Source organism: Microtus pennsylvanicus, chromosome 10, assembly GCF_037038515.1.
Source record: "Microtus pennsylvanicus isolate mMicPen1 chromosome 10, mMicPen1.hap1, whole genome shotgun sequence".
Lineage (NCBI taxonomy): Eukaryota > Metazoa > Chordata > Mammalia > Rodentia > Cricetidae > Microtus > Microtus pennsylvanicus.
In genome coordinates, this window is record NC_134588.1 from 15,098,120 (window position 1) to 15,114,817 (window position 16,698).

Consider the following 16,698-nt stretch of genomic DNA (forward strand, 5'->3'; position numbering starts at 1 on the left):
CAAGAAGAGTAGTGTTGGTTTAAGCATTGGGGAGCTGGGGATAGAGAGTTGGGGCTAAGAAGGAGTACCACACTCCAGCACAGTTTGGTTCTCAGAAAGAGCCAGGGGGCTCCATAAGTGCCTGCACCTCCAGCTCCAGGGGTCTGGTGCCCTCTTTAGGCCCATGGGCACTTGCGCTCACATCTGTCCCCAGACACAGCTGCCAACACCATATACTTCTTATCTCACAAGTTTGTGCATGTTTGCTAGAATCACACTTAAAAATTTATTTTTTTCTAAAAATTGAATCTGGAATGTTCCCTAAATTCCATGTGTTGAAGAACTACCCAAGCTTGGTGCTGTTGGGAGATGGTGGAGATTTTAAGTGGGGACCAGGTGGGAGGTCTCCTGGTCCTCGTAGATGTACCTGTGAAGAGGGGAATTGAGCCCCACGGTGGAGGACTGGCATCCACAGAGATGACTTTGACACCATCGTAGAAGTAGCAAGGGTTCCCTTCCTGACAGAGCAATGGTCATAGGAGGCGGTTGGGGGGGGTCCTGGTGATAATAAGCTCATTCCCACTGAAATGTTGGAGCTGATATTGGAGACGATGTGGAGGCTGAAGCTCCCACCCTCACATCACGTGTCTGCCTGCCCTTGCCTGAGGAAAGCAGGGTCCATCAATAGCACCATCAGCCGCGCACTCTTTGGGTTCCCACTTGCAGGTCGGAGCTCTGCCCCGGTTGTGTGACGTGCTGCGCGTCCTGCAAGAGGAACGGGCCCAGTGTGTGCAGGAACTCTCCAAAGAGAAGGCAGGAGATTTGGGCCTGGAGACAGTGTCAGGTAGGAGGCCTCCCTCACCCCAGGGGCACTCCACAGCGGGGTCCTATCCTGCCGTCTGGGGGAATGGCTTGTCCTCAGGACCAAGTGGGCTATCCAGGGTAGGTCCAGGTTTGTCCACTCCATCTGCTGTCAGATCGGGTACATGGTCTCAGTGGACTCGGAAGCCTCATACTTCCTTTCTCTGGACAGCCAGCGCTTTCTCGCCATCTGCTTCTGCACACGCAGTTTATCAAGGTGAGTTTTTCGTTGTTGCTGTTGTTTTTTGCTAGTTTATAATCTTTGAGTGTGTGCACATGTATGGAGTGTGTGTATGATACTTGTATGCCTCTGTGTTTGGGGGGGGCACATGCCAGAGCATAGGTGTAGAGGTCAGGGGAGAAATGGTACTTGTTTGAGACAAGGCCTCAACACTGCTGCCCGTGCCAGGCTAGCTAGCTGGCTGGAGAGCTTCCAGGGTCTTTCCTGGTTCTTACGCCCACAGGAATGCTGGGATTACGTATGTATGATTTTACACCTGGCTTTATGTAAAGTCTAGGGCTCTGAACTCAGATCCTCATGTTTGTAACAACAAGCACTTTTGCTCTTCAGTCACCTCCCCGACCCAAAGCGGAGGTTTGGTGGGAAGTGTTTCACGGGGTCATGATTCTCTCATCCATACCCTTGAGATGCTGAGGAGCGGGGCGGAAGGGGCAGGGTGGTGTCAGAATGGCCGAAGTGGGGGCGGGGGGACACATCTGCTGCTGACGGTGCAGAGCCAGACGCTCAGAAGTCTGCCAGGAGCACTGTGCTGAGATTTCACTCAACACAGAAACACGTGTCCCCGGATGTCTCCTGATGATTCCTCTCTGGAAGCCCTATATGGGCTTAGAAGCATCTTTAAACTTCTTAAAATTTTTGAAATATTTATTTTATTTTACATGTATGAGATTTTGCTCACAGGTTTGTGTACCCATGTATTTCTGGGGACTGAGGAGGGAGGAAGGCAACATGGGATCCCCGGAGCAAGGCTACAGAGGGCTGTGAGCCACTGTCTGGGTGCTGGGTCTTGACTGGGCTCCTCTGCTGGGTCAGTAAGTCTCGTACCCACGGAGTCATCTCTCCAGCCCTGCCAGGGAGCATCTTAGCAAATATGGCTGTGTATAGCACCCTCTTCACCCAGCTTCCAAAGAGGGTACCACTAATCACCCCCACATCCTTGTTTAGAGAGCGCTGACCGGCACTCACTGTTTGTGGGACTGTAGCAAATTATTTAACCTTCTGAGGTCCAGTTTCCTGCTCTCTAGAATGGAGATAACCATGTCAGCTTCAGAGTTTTAATGATAAGTGTGGTAAAGTGGGCACAAGGCAAAACCCTCCTTTCAATCCATAGCACCATGGCCATCTACCAGTCAGTAAATACATACTTACCATTATTATCAATCACCACTAATATAAGTTTTGTATTTGAGTATTAATTGTATTCCCATCCTCTTCTTTGCTGTCTATCATCTAAGAGGGTATCATTAAGAAAAGAACCTGCGGTTGGGGAGATGGTTAAGTCAGTTAAGTGTTTGCCTTGGAGACATGAGGGCCTAAGTCAGATCCCAAGGACCCAATTTTAAAAAGCCAGGCATGTGGCATATACTTCCACTCCGTGCTGGAGTGGAGGGACATGCACCAGGTTCTTGGGGCTCACTGAATAGCCAGACTAGCCATGTTGGCGAGTTCCAGACCAATGAGAGACACTGACTCAACAAACAGGATGATGGTATTCAGGTTGTCTTCTGACTTCCACATGAACCCACACACATATAAATACACAAAAACACACACATACATCACACACATGAATACACAGGAACACATACACAGGAACACACACACGTATACACAGGAACCCACACACACATGAATACACAAAAACACACACATACATGCACACACATGAATACACAGGAACACATACACATGAATACACAGGAACACAGACACACATGAATACACTGGAGCAGACACACACACACAAATACCCCACATGAATACACAGGAACACATACACATTCACATGAATACACACAAATACACAATAATACACATATGCACACACAAATACACAGGAACACACTTTCACACACACAAATACACATACGCACACACATGCACACACATGAATACATTGGAACATACACATGCACACACAAGTACACAGGATCATACACATGAATATACAGGAACACACAAACACTCTACATGAATACATAGAAGCACACACAATCCACAGGAACATACACACATGTGTGCATTTGCACACATACACGCACACACGTTGAGGATTATCCTTAGAACCAGGCAGGTGTCATGTGCTCTAAGACTGATGCAGGACCTGGGTGGGAGGGGCTGAGGGGTGCTCCTCATCCTGCCCTGTGATCCTGTGGGTCTCTCCCAAGGTTCTGTCTTGGCTCATGCTCTTGGGAGCAGTCAGGGGACTCTGCTGGGGACCGGGGTTAATGGTTAAGCTGTTGATTCTCCCGAATAGAGGTTAATGTTTAAAGCTAGACAAATGACAGGAAATGCCACTGGGGAGGTGTCACCAAGCCTGGCACATTCACCACAAATAAACAATTAACTCTCCAGCTCTTCTGAGCTAGGTGAACAAGTCCACTCCGTGGGAATGTCTCAGGGTCATGCCCCTGGTCGCACTCCTGGGATGTTTATTTCTTGGTTTACAGAAGCCATCACCCTCTCAGGGTGGGCTGGGAGGTGTTTCTGGCTCTCTCTCCAAGAAGAGTGTTCCAGAAGAATAATATGGTGGCCAGATATTTGCAGGTTCTGTGGTCATAACAGATGTGGGCATCCATCCAGCTTTGACACACAGTGTGACCCCGTGTGACCTCTCTGGACCTTGGTGCCCTGCCCTCTCTGTCAAGGGAAGCATTGCCAGCACTTTCTTCTAGTCTCCACTGGCAGGGTGATCTCCCCACAGCATGAATGGGAAAGCACTTTTTTGTTTGTTTGTTTGTTTTTGTTTTTTTTGAGATAGGATTTCTCTGTCTAACAGCTTTGGCTGTCCTGGAACTCACTCTGTAGACCAGGCTGGCCTCCAGCTCACTGAGACCTGAGTGCCTCTGCCTCCCGAGTGCCGGGATTAAAAGTGTGCACCACCAATGCCTGGTACCTTTGGACTTTTCTGCCAAGATGAAATTCGTATTAAATTATTCCCTTGGAGGTTTACAATCCTCTACCATTGGTCATACTATGCAACCACTTGCATCAAGTTCTAAAATGCTCTCATCAGGCAAGGAGGAACTGTGGGCTCCCTGCTGACCTCCATCAGCATGTACAGGGCCCTGAGCAGGACTGCTCCAAGTCCTCTGTCAGATGCTCCAGAAATAGCCCCAGGTTATCGTCAGGCCATCTGTGCTGATTTATAAATAAGCCGGGGCCCGAGGATGGCCTCGTGAGTCAGCACGGGAAAAAGTGAAAGTTGGCAGAGGGCTGGCTGGCTATAATCCAGCTGGCTGGGGCCCTGAAGATACCCAAGGCCCATTCTGCCCTCCAGCCACCATCCAGCTTCATCCTATACCTGCCTCTGGGGGTGTGTCTAGGCAAGACACAGGCACACATGGTACTAGGTGTCTGCCTTGGGGATCTTCCCAAGTCTAGAGAAGCCTGTACCCCTCCCAGGGTGGCAACAGACCCTCGTCTATTCATTGTGGCTTTTATTTTAACTCCATTCTCCTGGTGAAGCTGACTCTTAAGCCTTGGTGTTTCTGAGAAACACCTCAAACTTTGTTCTGTGTGGGCCTTAGCTAACAGATCCCTGCCCTGGCCACAGGGCTGTTCTGCACATGGCGGGAAGTGCGCTCTGCAAGGCTCTGTGGTCTCATCTCTATAGCCATTCTCCTCTGAACCATCTGCCACTCAATTATATGGCTTGTCTTGTGCCTTTCTTCCCTCCCTCCCTCCCTCCCTCCCTCCCTCCCTCCCTCCCTCCCCCCTTTGTTCTTCCCTCCCCCTCCCTCTCTCTCTTTCTTCCTCCCTCCCTCTCTTTCTCCCTCCCTCCCTTCTTTATTTCCCTCCTTTCCTCTTTCTTCCGCATCCTCTCTCCCTCCCTCCCTCCCTCCCTCCCTCCTTCCCCCCTTCGTCCTTCCCTCCCCCTCCCTCTCTCTCTTTCTTCCTCCCTCTCTTTCTCCCTCCCTCCCTTCTTTATTTCCCTCCTTTCCTCTTTCTTCCGCATCCTCTTTCCCTCCCTCCCTCCCTCCCTCCCTCCCTCCCTCCCTCCCTCCTTCCCTCCTTTCTTTCTTTCTTTCTTTCTTTCTTTCTTTCTTTCTTTCTTTCTATGTTTCTAGGGTCTCATGTAGCCTAGTCTGGCCTCAACTCACTAGGTGATAAAAGATGACCTTGAACTTCTGATCCTCCTGCCTCTGCTTGCTGAGTGCTGAGATTACAGGTCTGTACCATTATGCTTGGTTTATGTGGTGCTGAGGCTGGAATTCAGGGCTCTGTGCATGCCAGGCAAGCACCTCCCCCAATCCCACAGCTAAAGCCCCCCTGGCACCCTGTTATTCTTCTTTCATCTTTTGAAGAGATAATAAAAAATATATAATTGGTAAGATAAAAATTATTCAAACAAGTACCACCCAAAAGCCTGGGCCTCCGTGTGGGTGGTTTCCTTGCCTGTCAGGAATTCCTAGGTCTGCTCTTAGCCTTCTTTGCCCAGAGGCTGAAGAAGCATCTGTGGGTGTTCAGCAAGTGTGGGGTTAGGAGGCAGTTCTGCTGCGGTGGAGGAGTGTCCTCACAAAGTCAGCCTTCCCTGCACTGAGGAGACCGGAATGCTGCGTGGTATCCCAACGCTATCAGTGCCTCTGCTTTTGCCACTCTGACACCACCCTAGAGTCCTCTGTTCTTCCTTGAAACGTGGGAAATTGACACCCTGTTACTCCTGGGCTGTTGGGATAATTAGCTCCAGAATGCCGGCTACACATAGCTCAGACCTGACATGGTTCCACCCAGCCCAGGGCCTGGCTGGCATGAAGAGTGTCTCCAAGCCAGCTGGCAGGGATTCCTACCTTCCTCAGGCACTCTTACCAGGCCTCAGCCAGCTCTAGGTTGGCCGTTCTGTGGGCCCTGCCCAACGTGACCTCCAGAAGGTTCTCAGACACTCTGACACCTCAGTCTGTCTGGCCAGGCAGGCAAGGTCATCTATCACATGGACTGGAGTCTTTGGCTAGTGCTTGGTGGCCGGGTCAGCCCCAGTCAGCTCTGAGTTCCTTTTCTCTGGTCACCTGCCTCCAATACTGCAGACCCACTGAGCAGACGAGGAGACTGTGTCCAGTAGCCACATGGAAATGTGTGCTTAAAGAAGGGGACACGGGTTTCTCTTTGGCCTCCTGGGACTCGAGGTAATGGAAAGAGAGGGCAGCATCTTCAGGAAAGGATCCGGGCAGGGCCAAATCACAACCGTTGTATCCCTTTTGTCATGGCTGGGACAAAAGCAGCTAAGAAAAGGAAGAGTGGCTTTGGTTCACAGTCTGAGGGTGCAGTTCCTCATGGCAGGACAGGCACAGCATCAGGGGCTTGAGGGACATCCCATCGCGGTGGGAAGGCATGGCAGCCGGAGCATGGGGCAGCCGCTCACAGGGCACCGCAGTCAGGAAGCAGAGAGAGGTGAAGGCTGGCGCTCAGCTCATCTTCTCCTTTTCTGCTCACCCAAGCCCTTGGAGTGGTGCTGCTCACGGTCAAGGTGGCTCCTCCCACCTCTGTTAACTCAATCTGGAAACTCCTGTGCAGGCATGCCCAGAAGTTTATCTCCTATGTGAGTCTAGATCCCATCAAGTTAACAGTGAACATTGACTCGACTCTCACACCCAGGCAAAGCTGGGAAGATCCCTCTCAGGCCTGGAGCGAACATTCACGACTGACTGGCAGAAGATCATCCTCTGGAGTGACGGGACAGACACTGTGCTCTGTGGCAGTTCCAAACCAGAAATGCACAAGGCTTTCTACCTGCCGGGGTCACTGAGATTCTGGATGAAGATTCAGAAGCATTCAAGGGTTGCTCACCCTTGGGTTCCTTGAAGGACTAATGTCTCATCCTTTGATCATGTGTCCTCAAAGCATCATTATCCTTTCTCAGTACAGTTTCCATAGTAACCTGCCCCACCATAAAAGCTCTGTCCTTACTTCACATCAGAAGCAGCTGGAAGCATGTTCAGTACACAGACCTGTGGGTTTTGAATTCTAACTCAACCATTGGGAGGTCAGACCCAGAAGACGGCATCTCACAAGCTCCCCGGAGATGCAGCTCTGTGTGCATCAGGGCTTTGGAGAATCCGCTCAGTCTTCCAGTCTTCCCTGGTATGCCCTGGTTGGTGGGTACAGAGTACCCCAGCTTCCAGCATCCAGCAACAGAAGCAGTCATTGACTTAGCTTCCAGGTACTGTTGTCCACCAAGCAGAGGGTCCCCAAGAGTAGAAGCTTATCTGGTGGCCTACAGTGGGAGTCCCTAGACCTCCCGTGGGCCTGGCATAGCAAAGGCACTTGATATGGGCTATGAACTAGTAGATGAATCAATGCTGGCACAGCTTCCTCTACCTGTAAGCTCGGCCTTGACATCTCTGCAACTTCTCAGTTCCATGTCTTCACCTGGCCCTCCACTCTCTTTGATTTGGTGTTTGTGGGGGGACCCAAGGCATCTGATTCAACCCCTATACTACAGTGAAGCAGAAGCCATGAAATAGAGGGGAGAATGGTTTACTGAGTCGACACAGCCATGAAACACAGAGGGAAGATGTGTCTGCCTAGCTCGCCATTTGGTGCCAGTTCATAGTCTCCAACCCCCTGACCTGTCTTGAGGCATTGGTTAACACCAGGCAGGCTCAGAGGCCAGTATGAAGAGGCACAAGGAGGTGTTTGTGTGTGTGTGTGTGTGTGTGTGTGTGTGTGTGTGTGTGTATGCGTGAAATGCGCGTGTGTGTGTACACAAGGGATGGTCCTGGCCAGGATGAATAGGGTCAGCAGAGGGTACAAAGGCCTGGGGATGTAAGAAAGTAAGTCATGCACGAGCAAGGAACTCAGGACCGGGAGGGGTGCACCCACACACTGAGACAATGGGGATGTTCTATCGGGAACTCACCAAGGCCAGCTGGCCCGGGTCTGAAAAAGCATGGGATAAATCCGGACTAGCTGAACATAGCGGACAATGAGGAATACTGAGAACTCAAGAACAATCGCAGTGGGTTTTTGATCCTACTGCACGTACTGGCTTTGGGGGAGCCTAGGCAGTTTGGATGCTCACCTTACTAGACCTGGATGGAGGTGGGCTGTCCTTGGGCTTCCCACAGGTCAGGGAACCCTGATTGCTCTTCGAGCAGATGAGGGAGGGGGACTTGATCGGGGGAGGGGGAGGGAAATGGGAGGCGGTTGCGGGGAGGAGGCAGAAATCCTTAATAAATAAATAAATTAAAAAAAAAGAAAGTAAGTCATGTGGTGTGTTTCTGCCCTGTTAGTAGCGCCAGCACCCAGTGGGTCTGAGAGAGGCTTTGAAGGTGGGGTGAAGGACAGGGCAGGCTACAGCCCAGGACAAGGATGCAGGAATCTGGAAGAAGAAGAAGGATAGCATTGTATTTGTTTTGTTTTATTAAGACAGAATTATATTTGGCCTCAATCTTGCTGTGAAGTTGAGGATTATCTAGAACCTTTAATCCTCCTGCCTCCTCCCTACTGGGATTATAGGCGTGTGTTACCATCCCTAGTTTTTGTGATCCCGAGGACCAAACCCATGGTCTTGTGCATGCTGGGTAAGTGCTCTATCAGCTGAGCCACACCCCCAGCCCTGGAGTTACAAGAGGTTCTTCATAGGCTCACATGTTAATCACTTGCCCAGTGCATGCAAGACCGTGATTTTCATCCATATCTCAACCCTGGAAAGGCGGAGTTCAAGGAGTCATATAATAAGCTGGGCTTAAAGGGTGGTGATGGTTGGCAGCCTTGGTCCATGCTCCATCCCAATCCAGTGCTGGGCTCTTCTCTGCAGGCTGCGAAGGGCTGTGGGACAACATGAGCTGCTGGCCCTCCTCAGCACCAGCGCAGACGGTGGAAGTGCAATGTCCGAAGTTCCTCCAGATGCTCACGGGCAGAAATGGTAACCGTGCGGCTTGAAGGGCCCTGGCCAGAGGTTGCAATGGCTTCTGGATGAGAATGTAGGGGTCTTTGAGGACCATCAGTAGGGATGTTGTAATAAGGGCGGCGGGCCGCTTCCTGCCACCCGGCTAGCTTTACCCAAAATAATTACACGGAAACTGTATTCTTTTAAACACTGCCTGGCCCATTAGTTCTAGCCTCTTATTGGCTAGCTCTTACATATTGATCTAACCCATTTCTAATATTCTGTGTAGCCCACGAGGTGGCCTACCAGGGAAGATCTTAACCTGCGTCTGTGTTGAGTGGGAGAATCATGGCGACTCCTTGACTCAGCTTCTTTCTCCCAGCATTTTGTTCTGTCTACTCTGCCTACCTAATTTTTTGTCCTATCAGAGGCCAAGCAGTTTCTTTATTACTTAACCAATGAAACGACAGATAGAAAGATGGCCCTCCTCCATCATGGGGGAACCCATAAGGGGAGGTCTCTGGAGACCGGAACTGTTGCGTGACTATGCTGTGCTGTATGAGAGCAGTTTTCAGGGTCACGGGAAGGAACTGGGAGACAGTGTCTTTAGGGAAGGCTGAATGCTGAGATCAGTGAGATGGCTCAGCATGCTACAGGGGCTTGCCGCCAAGTCTGTGGATCTGAGTTTACTCCCCACGGCCCACGTAGTGGAAGAAGAGAATTGACTCCCACAACTTGTTCTCTAACCTCTGTCCAGGTGTCCCAAAAAGTAATTTAATAAAGGAGGAGGAACAGGAGGAAGAGCAGGAGGGGAAGTGGAGGCAGCAGCCTTGGCCCCAGATTAGGAACCCTCTCCCCTTCCTCCATGTTTCTGTTTCCTCGGTGACCAGCTTCAGATACCCCACAGTGCCTGACGTGAGGCACTTGAGTCCATGAAGCTTAGGACTCAGGTCATTCATGCCTCTGTGGTTGGCTTGGAGCCGTGTGCTGACCCTAACATCCAGGTCTCATCCATGGCTGGCCAGGTTCCTGTTGAAAAGGACTTGTGTGTACGGACCATCTCCTCAAAGCATTCTCTGAGCCGGCACACCTATCCTTCTGCAGCGTGGCTAGGAGAAACCACTGCCCGTGGCCCAGGGTGACCAGAGGCTTGCCTGATCACACCCCTCCCCAGTTAACTGCTTAAACTCCCACCCACCCCATTAACTGGAAGACTTCTGAATGATGTTTTCCATGCTGCAGCTTCACCTACCTACCACATGGTGTCACTGTGGGGCCGCAGGTTTATACTGAGGCCTTGTAGGTGGTGGCCTGGTTCCTGGGTTGGTGGGAGGAACAGCTCATTCCAGGGACTCATACCTAGCCTCAGGGAGTTGGCTGGCCTAAGAGCGTGGGTCAGGACCTGTCTGAGCCTGCTGTTCACCAAGAATTTTTCTCTCCCACGGCTTTATCTTGGATCTGATCAGACATTTGCTCTCTGGCCCCCCAGAGAAGAAGGTTCCCTGTAGTGTGTCCCCCAACTCCAGAGAGACGTACTCATGGACACCAGTCAGTGTTCAGGGCAACTTCTTTGTGAACAAGGAAAACACATTCTAGAGTTATTTCCTAAGTAGTTCTTTACCACAGCAGTCTATACTGGCCCAGACAGGCATCTGAGTGGCTGGGAAAACTGCAGGCTGCTTTCTGCCTCGAATAGTTCTCATGCCAGCCTTAGAACTTCCTTTGAAGGTCTCAATGTCCTTGAGACATTCCTTTGATTTGTTTTCCTTTGAAAACGGTACTGGCATTTTCAAAGTTTCTTGTTTAAAATGTAGTTAGCAGGATATGATCCCCCAGGCCTCTAATCCCAGCCTCCTCTGAGGCTGAGGCAAGAGGATCCCAAGTTTGAGGGCTTTCTGAGCAACTCAGTGAGACTCTGTCCCAAAATAAAAAGTAAAAGGAAGGGCTGGGGAGATGGCTCAGTTGGTAAAGCTTGCTTGCGGCACAAACACGAGGACCTGATTCCTACGGACCAGGGAAAAGCTTGGCACAGAGGGGCATGCCTGTGCCCTCAGTGCTGAGGAGGCAGGGGCAGTAAGATCTGGAGCTGGCTGGCCAGTCAGCTTAGAATACTAGGTCGGACTAGGTTCAGTGAGAAACCTTGTCTCAAAAAAATAAGGCGAAGAGTAGTCAAGGAAGATACTTTATGTCAGTATCTGACCTCCCAGTACACACACACAAACACAACACACACACACACACACACACACACACACACACACACACACACACACAGTAAAAAAGGGATAGAGATAAATTTTAGTAAGAAAGCTCTTGCCCGGCATGCCCCAGGCCCTAGGTTCAATCTCAATCTCTCTCTCTCTCCCTTTCTTCTCCCATAGCCCCGCACATGTTCCCCCCCCCTCTCTCACACACACACAAGCATTCTCTCTCTCTCTCTCTCTCTCTCTCTCTCTCTCTCTCTCTCTCTCTCTCTCTCTCTTTCACACACACACACACACACACACACACACACACACACACGTTTCTGGATTGGATCAGGTGCTGATACAGCCTTTTAGATAAGTTCTGCCCTGAACAGCCATGCATGCGCATACAGACATGCAAACTGAGGCTTTCGGGGCTCTTAGGAAGGAATCCCTGTCCTTGTTAGGGATGAACCCCAGAAGAAGTGAGTGGAGAGAGGGGGTGGACAGAGCCCACCCTTTTGTTGTTCTATAAAGATGCTCCATCGGCACCACATAGGCTTGTGAAAGGCTCAGGAGCCAACCCCGAGTCACAGTCAGATATCTTGGGAATGCTACTGGGTCCCTGAGGATAGAGGGCCCTAGACAGGCAGGCAGCTGTGCTGGGTTGGGCCCATAGAGAGCCGCCATGTCAGCCTGTGCCGACAGCCTCTGGCTCGGGAAACATTTCTATCCAGTCAGTGGACATTTGACCACCATTCTTTCCCATGCCACAGTCACTCCCCGACTTCATTCCAAAACTTTCTCACCCCTCCCTTGAGCGCTAAGACTCTATGTCCTGCTCATGCCTGCCTCTTGCGGGAAGGCTGCTTCTGGCTGGCACCAGCCTGGGCATTTCTTTACATCACTCTGTAGTGAGGGTGATGTGGGTAAAGTCTCATTAAGACCAAGAGACTGCGCTGGGCAGAGAACTGTGATTCGGCCGATTCTAGGCTGGCAGTTCCGGCCTCCTGAGACTGGAGGCCACCGTGGAGCGATAGGGAGTGCCCCTGACGGGAGGGAGCTAGTGCTGGTACGCACCCTGGCTGTGCACTGCTTGCCAGTGCACCTTCACTGGGCTGTGGGATGAGAGCAGGATCGTTACAGAAAGAGTTTAGAACTGGACTGGTCTGAGAAAGGCTGTCAGAGTTTCTCCAGCTCAGAGCCTGTTGGACCCAAACCGCAAATGATGACCTAGGCCCTGGGGTCACTAAGAGAGAGAAAGTCAGGCCTAGCAATGATTGTCAAGGGGCCACTAGACAGAATTCCCATCCATGGAATTGGTGATGGCACCCTCAGTCTGTGAAGGACACAGGTCCTTGGTGACTGGGATGAAAATTCAGGTGGTCATTCAGACCAGGGAGGGCAGTGTCTGCTGGAATCTCCGGGAGGCCTTCCCTGGCTGGTGACTCCGCTCTGGCCAGTGGCTCTGCCCTGGCCAGTGGTTCCTTCCTGGCCAGTGGCTCCTTTCCTTTGTCTTTGGATGCTGGCTTTGAAAAGTCAGGTGGGGGACAGGAAAGGGTAGGTGTTAGAATGTGTATCTAACACGCGGGAGGTCTTGGTGAAATCCCTAGAGCATACATGTGCATATACTTACAAGCACACACATGTATTCCCACAGTGGGAAATTCTCCCTCCCTAGTGTACCCCATGCAGAAGGAAACTCAACCCAGTTCTCTATGAAAAGAGCTTGGCACAGGTCTGCCCACCTCACACCTTACTCTGCCTGTGAAGCAAGCCAGTGTTGATGCCCAAGAATTCGGGGCCACACTCTTAGTTCTAGGAAATCATTACCCAAGTGTTCAGGGGAGTCAGGGTGCAGCGTTGTGCCAGGCAGGGATGGAGGACAGACAGTTTCATCTATCTCAACAGGCAGCCTTAATCGCAAGCAAAGGAGGGGCGGTTGCCTGACAGACTTTGCCTTGGTGGTGTCTAATGGTTTCCATCCGGTGAAATGAGCAGGACACAGTGGGAAAGTGTGAAGATGCAGAACCTTTAAAATATACACTTGTAATGCCAGTGCCAGTGTGCAGAGGCAGGGGAATCCCCGGGACTCTCTAACCAGATGGATTAGTCTAATTGGCAAATTCCAAGTCCATAAGAGACTGTCTCAAAAAGCACCGGTGGATGGCATCTGAGGAATGGGACCCAAGGTTGACCTCTGACCTCACAGAGAGATGGGAGTAAGGGAGGGAGGGAGGGATGATAGACCAGAGGGAGGGAGGAGGAGAGAGACAGACAGAGAGGGAGACAGACAGATAGACAGAGAAAACTGTGAGGGCCCAAGGATTCACTGTAACAGAAGCTGAGTTCTTGCCATCCACCCAGATGTCTCAGGACCCCCCTATTGCATCAGTAGAACTGGGGTGCAAGTAAGAATGGGGATCTGTACATGGTGTGAAGAGCAGACCCAACCCTGATTCTCCATTTACTGAGATAATGATGTGGGCAAGTTACGTCACCACTGCATGCCTCAATTTGCCCACCTGTAAAATGGTGGTAATATTTTCATGTCACCAGAGACTGTACTGTATGGTTCCATGGCCTGATCCCCCCTACTCATCTGCCGTACACTTGTCACCCTCAGGGTCCCTCTTCAGGAACTGCACCCAGGACGGCTGGTCAGAAACTTTCCCCAGGCCTGACCTGGCCTGCGGCGTCAACATGAACGACTCCTCTAACGAGAAGCGGGTAAGCCTGTCATGTGGCACCCGGGCCCCTGAGATGGGTGAATGCAGGATGAGGAAGACAGGACGTAAAAGTCAGAGAGGACCTGGGGCCAGGATTATCAGCATGTGCCGTCGCATCTCGTTCATAGGGTGCGGGGATGGAGCCCAGGGCTCGGTGCACTCTGGGCAGGCAGCGCTCAACGGGCTGAGTCCCATCTCTGCTCAAACTTTGTTATTTTGGTTAAAACTCTCCTCTGTCCTCCGACTGACAATGACATGTCCTGCTTGGCTTTTCCTCCTTCCTTCCTTCCTCTCTTCCTTCCTTCCCCCCTCCCTCTCTTCGTTCCCTCCTTTCTTCCCTCCTTCCTTCCTTCTTTCCTTCCCTCCTTCCTTCCTTCTTTCCTTCCATCCTTCCTCTCTTCCTTCCTTCCATCCTTCCTCTCTTCCTTCTTTCCTTCCTTCCCTCCCTCCCTCCCTCCTTCCTTCCTTCCTTCCTTCCCTCCCTTCCTCCTTCCTTTGTTCCTTCCGTTCTTTCTTTTCCCATCCCCTTTCCCAGGCATGTGTTACTAGAGTATTGACAAATGTCAGTAGTGGGCTTAGACTGATAGAAAGACTAGGTAACAGATGCCCCTTAAGTGTCTATAGTGTCTAGGGCATCTACTCACAACAAAGATTGCCAGACTGCGGCCTTGGGCCATGAGCAGCTTTCGCAAATGAAGTTTTGTTGGTACAGAGCCAAGTTCATTAGTACCACAAGGCTGCTTCTGTGTGACAGGGACAGGGCTGAGTAGTTGCGGGAGACCGTGTGACACCTTGACCCTAAACTATTTACTGTCTCTTCATAGGAAATGCTTGCTGTCAGCTGAGTAGAGGGCACAGCAAACAGGTGGCATTGCCAGGTTCCAAGACAGAGAGCAGGGGTGTTCCTGGACTCTGAGCCCTCTAGGGCCAAGGCACAGCTGCAGATGTTAGAAGTTGAGGGAACAAGGGTCACATGAGAACTCCTGGGAATCAGGGTCATGCTGGGGTCAGACCTCACAAGTATGAAATCAGGGCTCAAGGTCACTTAGTACTGAATAGGACAAATTATTCTGCCAGGACACTTCACACAGGCAGCGTGTGCCTTCTTGGTCTCCCATGACCTGGTGTGGGCAACACAAGACCAGACTGCCACCCTCAGTGGTGTGGGCCTCCCTGTGCCCAGTTTCAAACTGAAGGAAAGAGCGTGGTGTAGCGGCTGAAGGAAGAACATGGTGTAGTGGTTAAGAGCATGAACCTTGGGAGCTGGGATTGCACACCACCAGGCTGACCCAAGAACTTGTCAAATTCCACAGATCTCTTTCTTTCCTTAATTTTTTTTAAAAAGCAGTCCCAGACAGTCCGGGCTGGCCTCAATCTCCCTAAATAGCCCAGAATGCCTAGAACTCCTTTTCCTCCTCCCTGGTCTCCACAGTACTGGAATTACAGGCTCGATACCCCGTGCCTGAAGTATGTGGTGCTAAGACTCATACTCCGAGCTTTTAACCTGCTAGGCAGGCATCCTATCAGCTCTCCGTCATCTTAGGAAGGAGACACTCCACCCCTACTGAACCAGCCATCCCCTCTCCAGCCCCCCAAACTGTTGCCAGTCACAACCATTCCCCACCCAGGCTGGCCTCAAACTCCTTATGTAGCTGAGGTGACTGTGAACATCTGATCCTCCTGCTTCCGTTGTGATGAATGACAGGCGTGTGCACCATGCCCAGTTTATATGGCTGGAACTCAGCCGCGTCCCAGCCCTACTGGGTTCTTTGGTGTCCCAGACTTTAGGGGTCATTAATCTAAGGCCTTCATACTTCTCATCACCCCTGAGAGGTGGCCTTTGACTTCAGGGACAGTTGCTGAAGGAGGGGGCTCCGCCCTACACAGTTGGCCTCACATGGAGAGTCTTCTGATGCCAAAATGTCCCTGTTTATTCTGAGTGGAAATCTACACGCACGCAAGCTTCCTGCACTAGGGCTCACGCAGGGAGTCTTACATTTTATCTTGTCAATCATGCTGATACTTTCCTCCTAAACTGTCAGCACTCTACCACCCCACACACTTGGCTTTTCCTGTGCACTCCGGGTGAGGCAACCGATCGCTGTTTTCCCAAAGCACCCAGATTTGTTAAGTTGCCTCCTAAAATAACACGCTTGCACTCATGACTTCCCAACGACATGGCCACCTGTTCAGCTCATTCTATTAGTGAAAGAGAAAATAAGTCCATTTTTATTTTTGGAGGCCAATCATACCTCAGAGTTCCTACCATCTGACCCTGCTGACTCACGCTGAAGGGTGGATGGCGCTGGGGGAAGTACCCCATGCCAAGGGGCTTCTGAATGCCAAGCATTGTAGACACAGACCATCTCGTAGCTTCTTCTCGTTTTCAACAAGCCTGCAGGGGAGAACATCTGATTTCCGCTTTGACGATGAAGAATCTGAGTCATTTGCTCAGGGGCTGGCCTTCTTGGGTTTGGAAGCTCAGCTTGTTTCCCTCCTGTCTACCGTGTGATGCTGCAGAACGTGGGCCGTTCCCATCCCAAGCCCTAGCTGTGCTAAGTCAGGAAGGCTCCCTGCACAGATCTGGTGCCTTAAAGCTGCAATTCCTCTTTTCATTCGCTTACTAATCAGCACTCATCAGCTGTAGAAAATGCCAGCACAGAAGAGGACGAAAGCAACTTACTTCTCTGCTCAGAACCAGGAGACCAAGGTCTTGCTAGCACGTGACATGTCTCCTTACCACGTGATGCATCTCTCCTTACCATTTTTTAAAGGAAAGTTTGATCACATTTTTTGTTTGTGTTGTGGGGGAGGGGTTGGCTCCTGTACCCCGGCTCAGAGGACCTGCTGGCACTGCAGCGATCTGTTCTCTCC

The 16,698-nt window shown here is 51.1% G+C and overlaps 1 protein-coding gene across 5 annotated transcripts in view; it reads left to right on the forward strand.

The window, feature by feature from the left end:
• Nucleotides 1-16,698, forward strand: part of Sctr (secretin receptor) — a 53,465-nt gene that overhangs the window by 13,983 nt on the left and 22,784 nt on the right. For 2 of the 5 annotated variants that reach the window (XM_075987733.1, XM_075987734.1), the window contains exons 2-5: nucleotides 706-823; nucleotides 1,013-1,057; nucleotides 8,838-8,945; nucleotides 13,722-13,825. In XM_075987733.1, the coding sequence (XP_075843848.1) occupies nucleotides 706-823; nucleotides 1,013-1,057; nucleotides 8,838-8,945; nucleotides 13,722-13,825 (375 nt within the window). The remainder of the gene's footprint in view (nucleotides 1-705; nucleotides 824-1,012; nucleotides 1,058-8,837; nucleotides 8,946-13,721; nucleotides 13,826-16,698) is intronic. The other 3 variants (XM_075987735.1, XM_075987736.1, XM_075987738.1) reach the window with 2 other exon arrangements.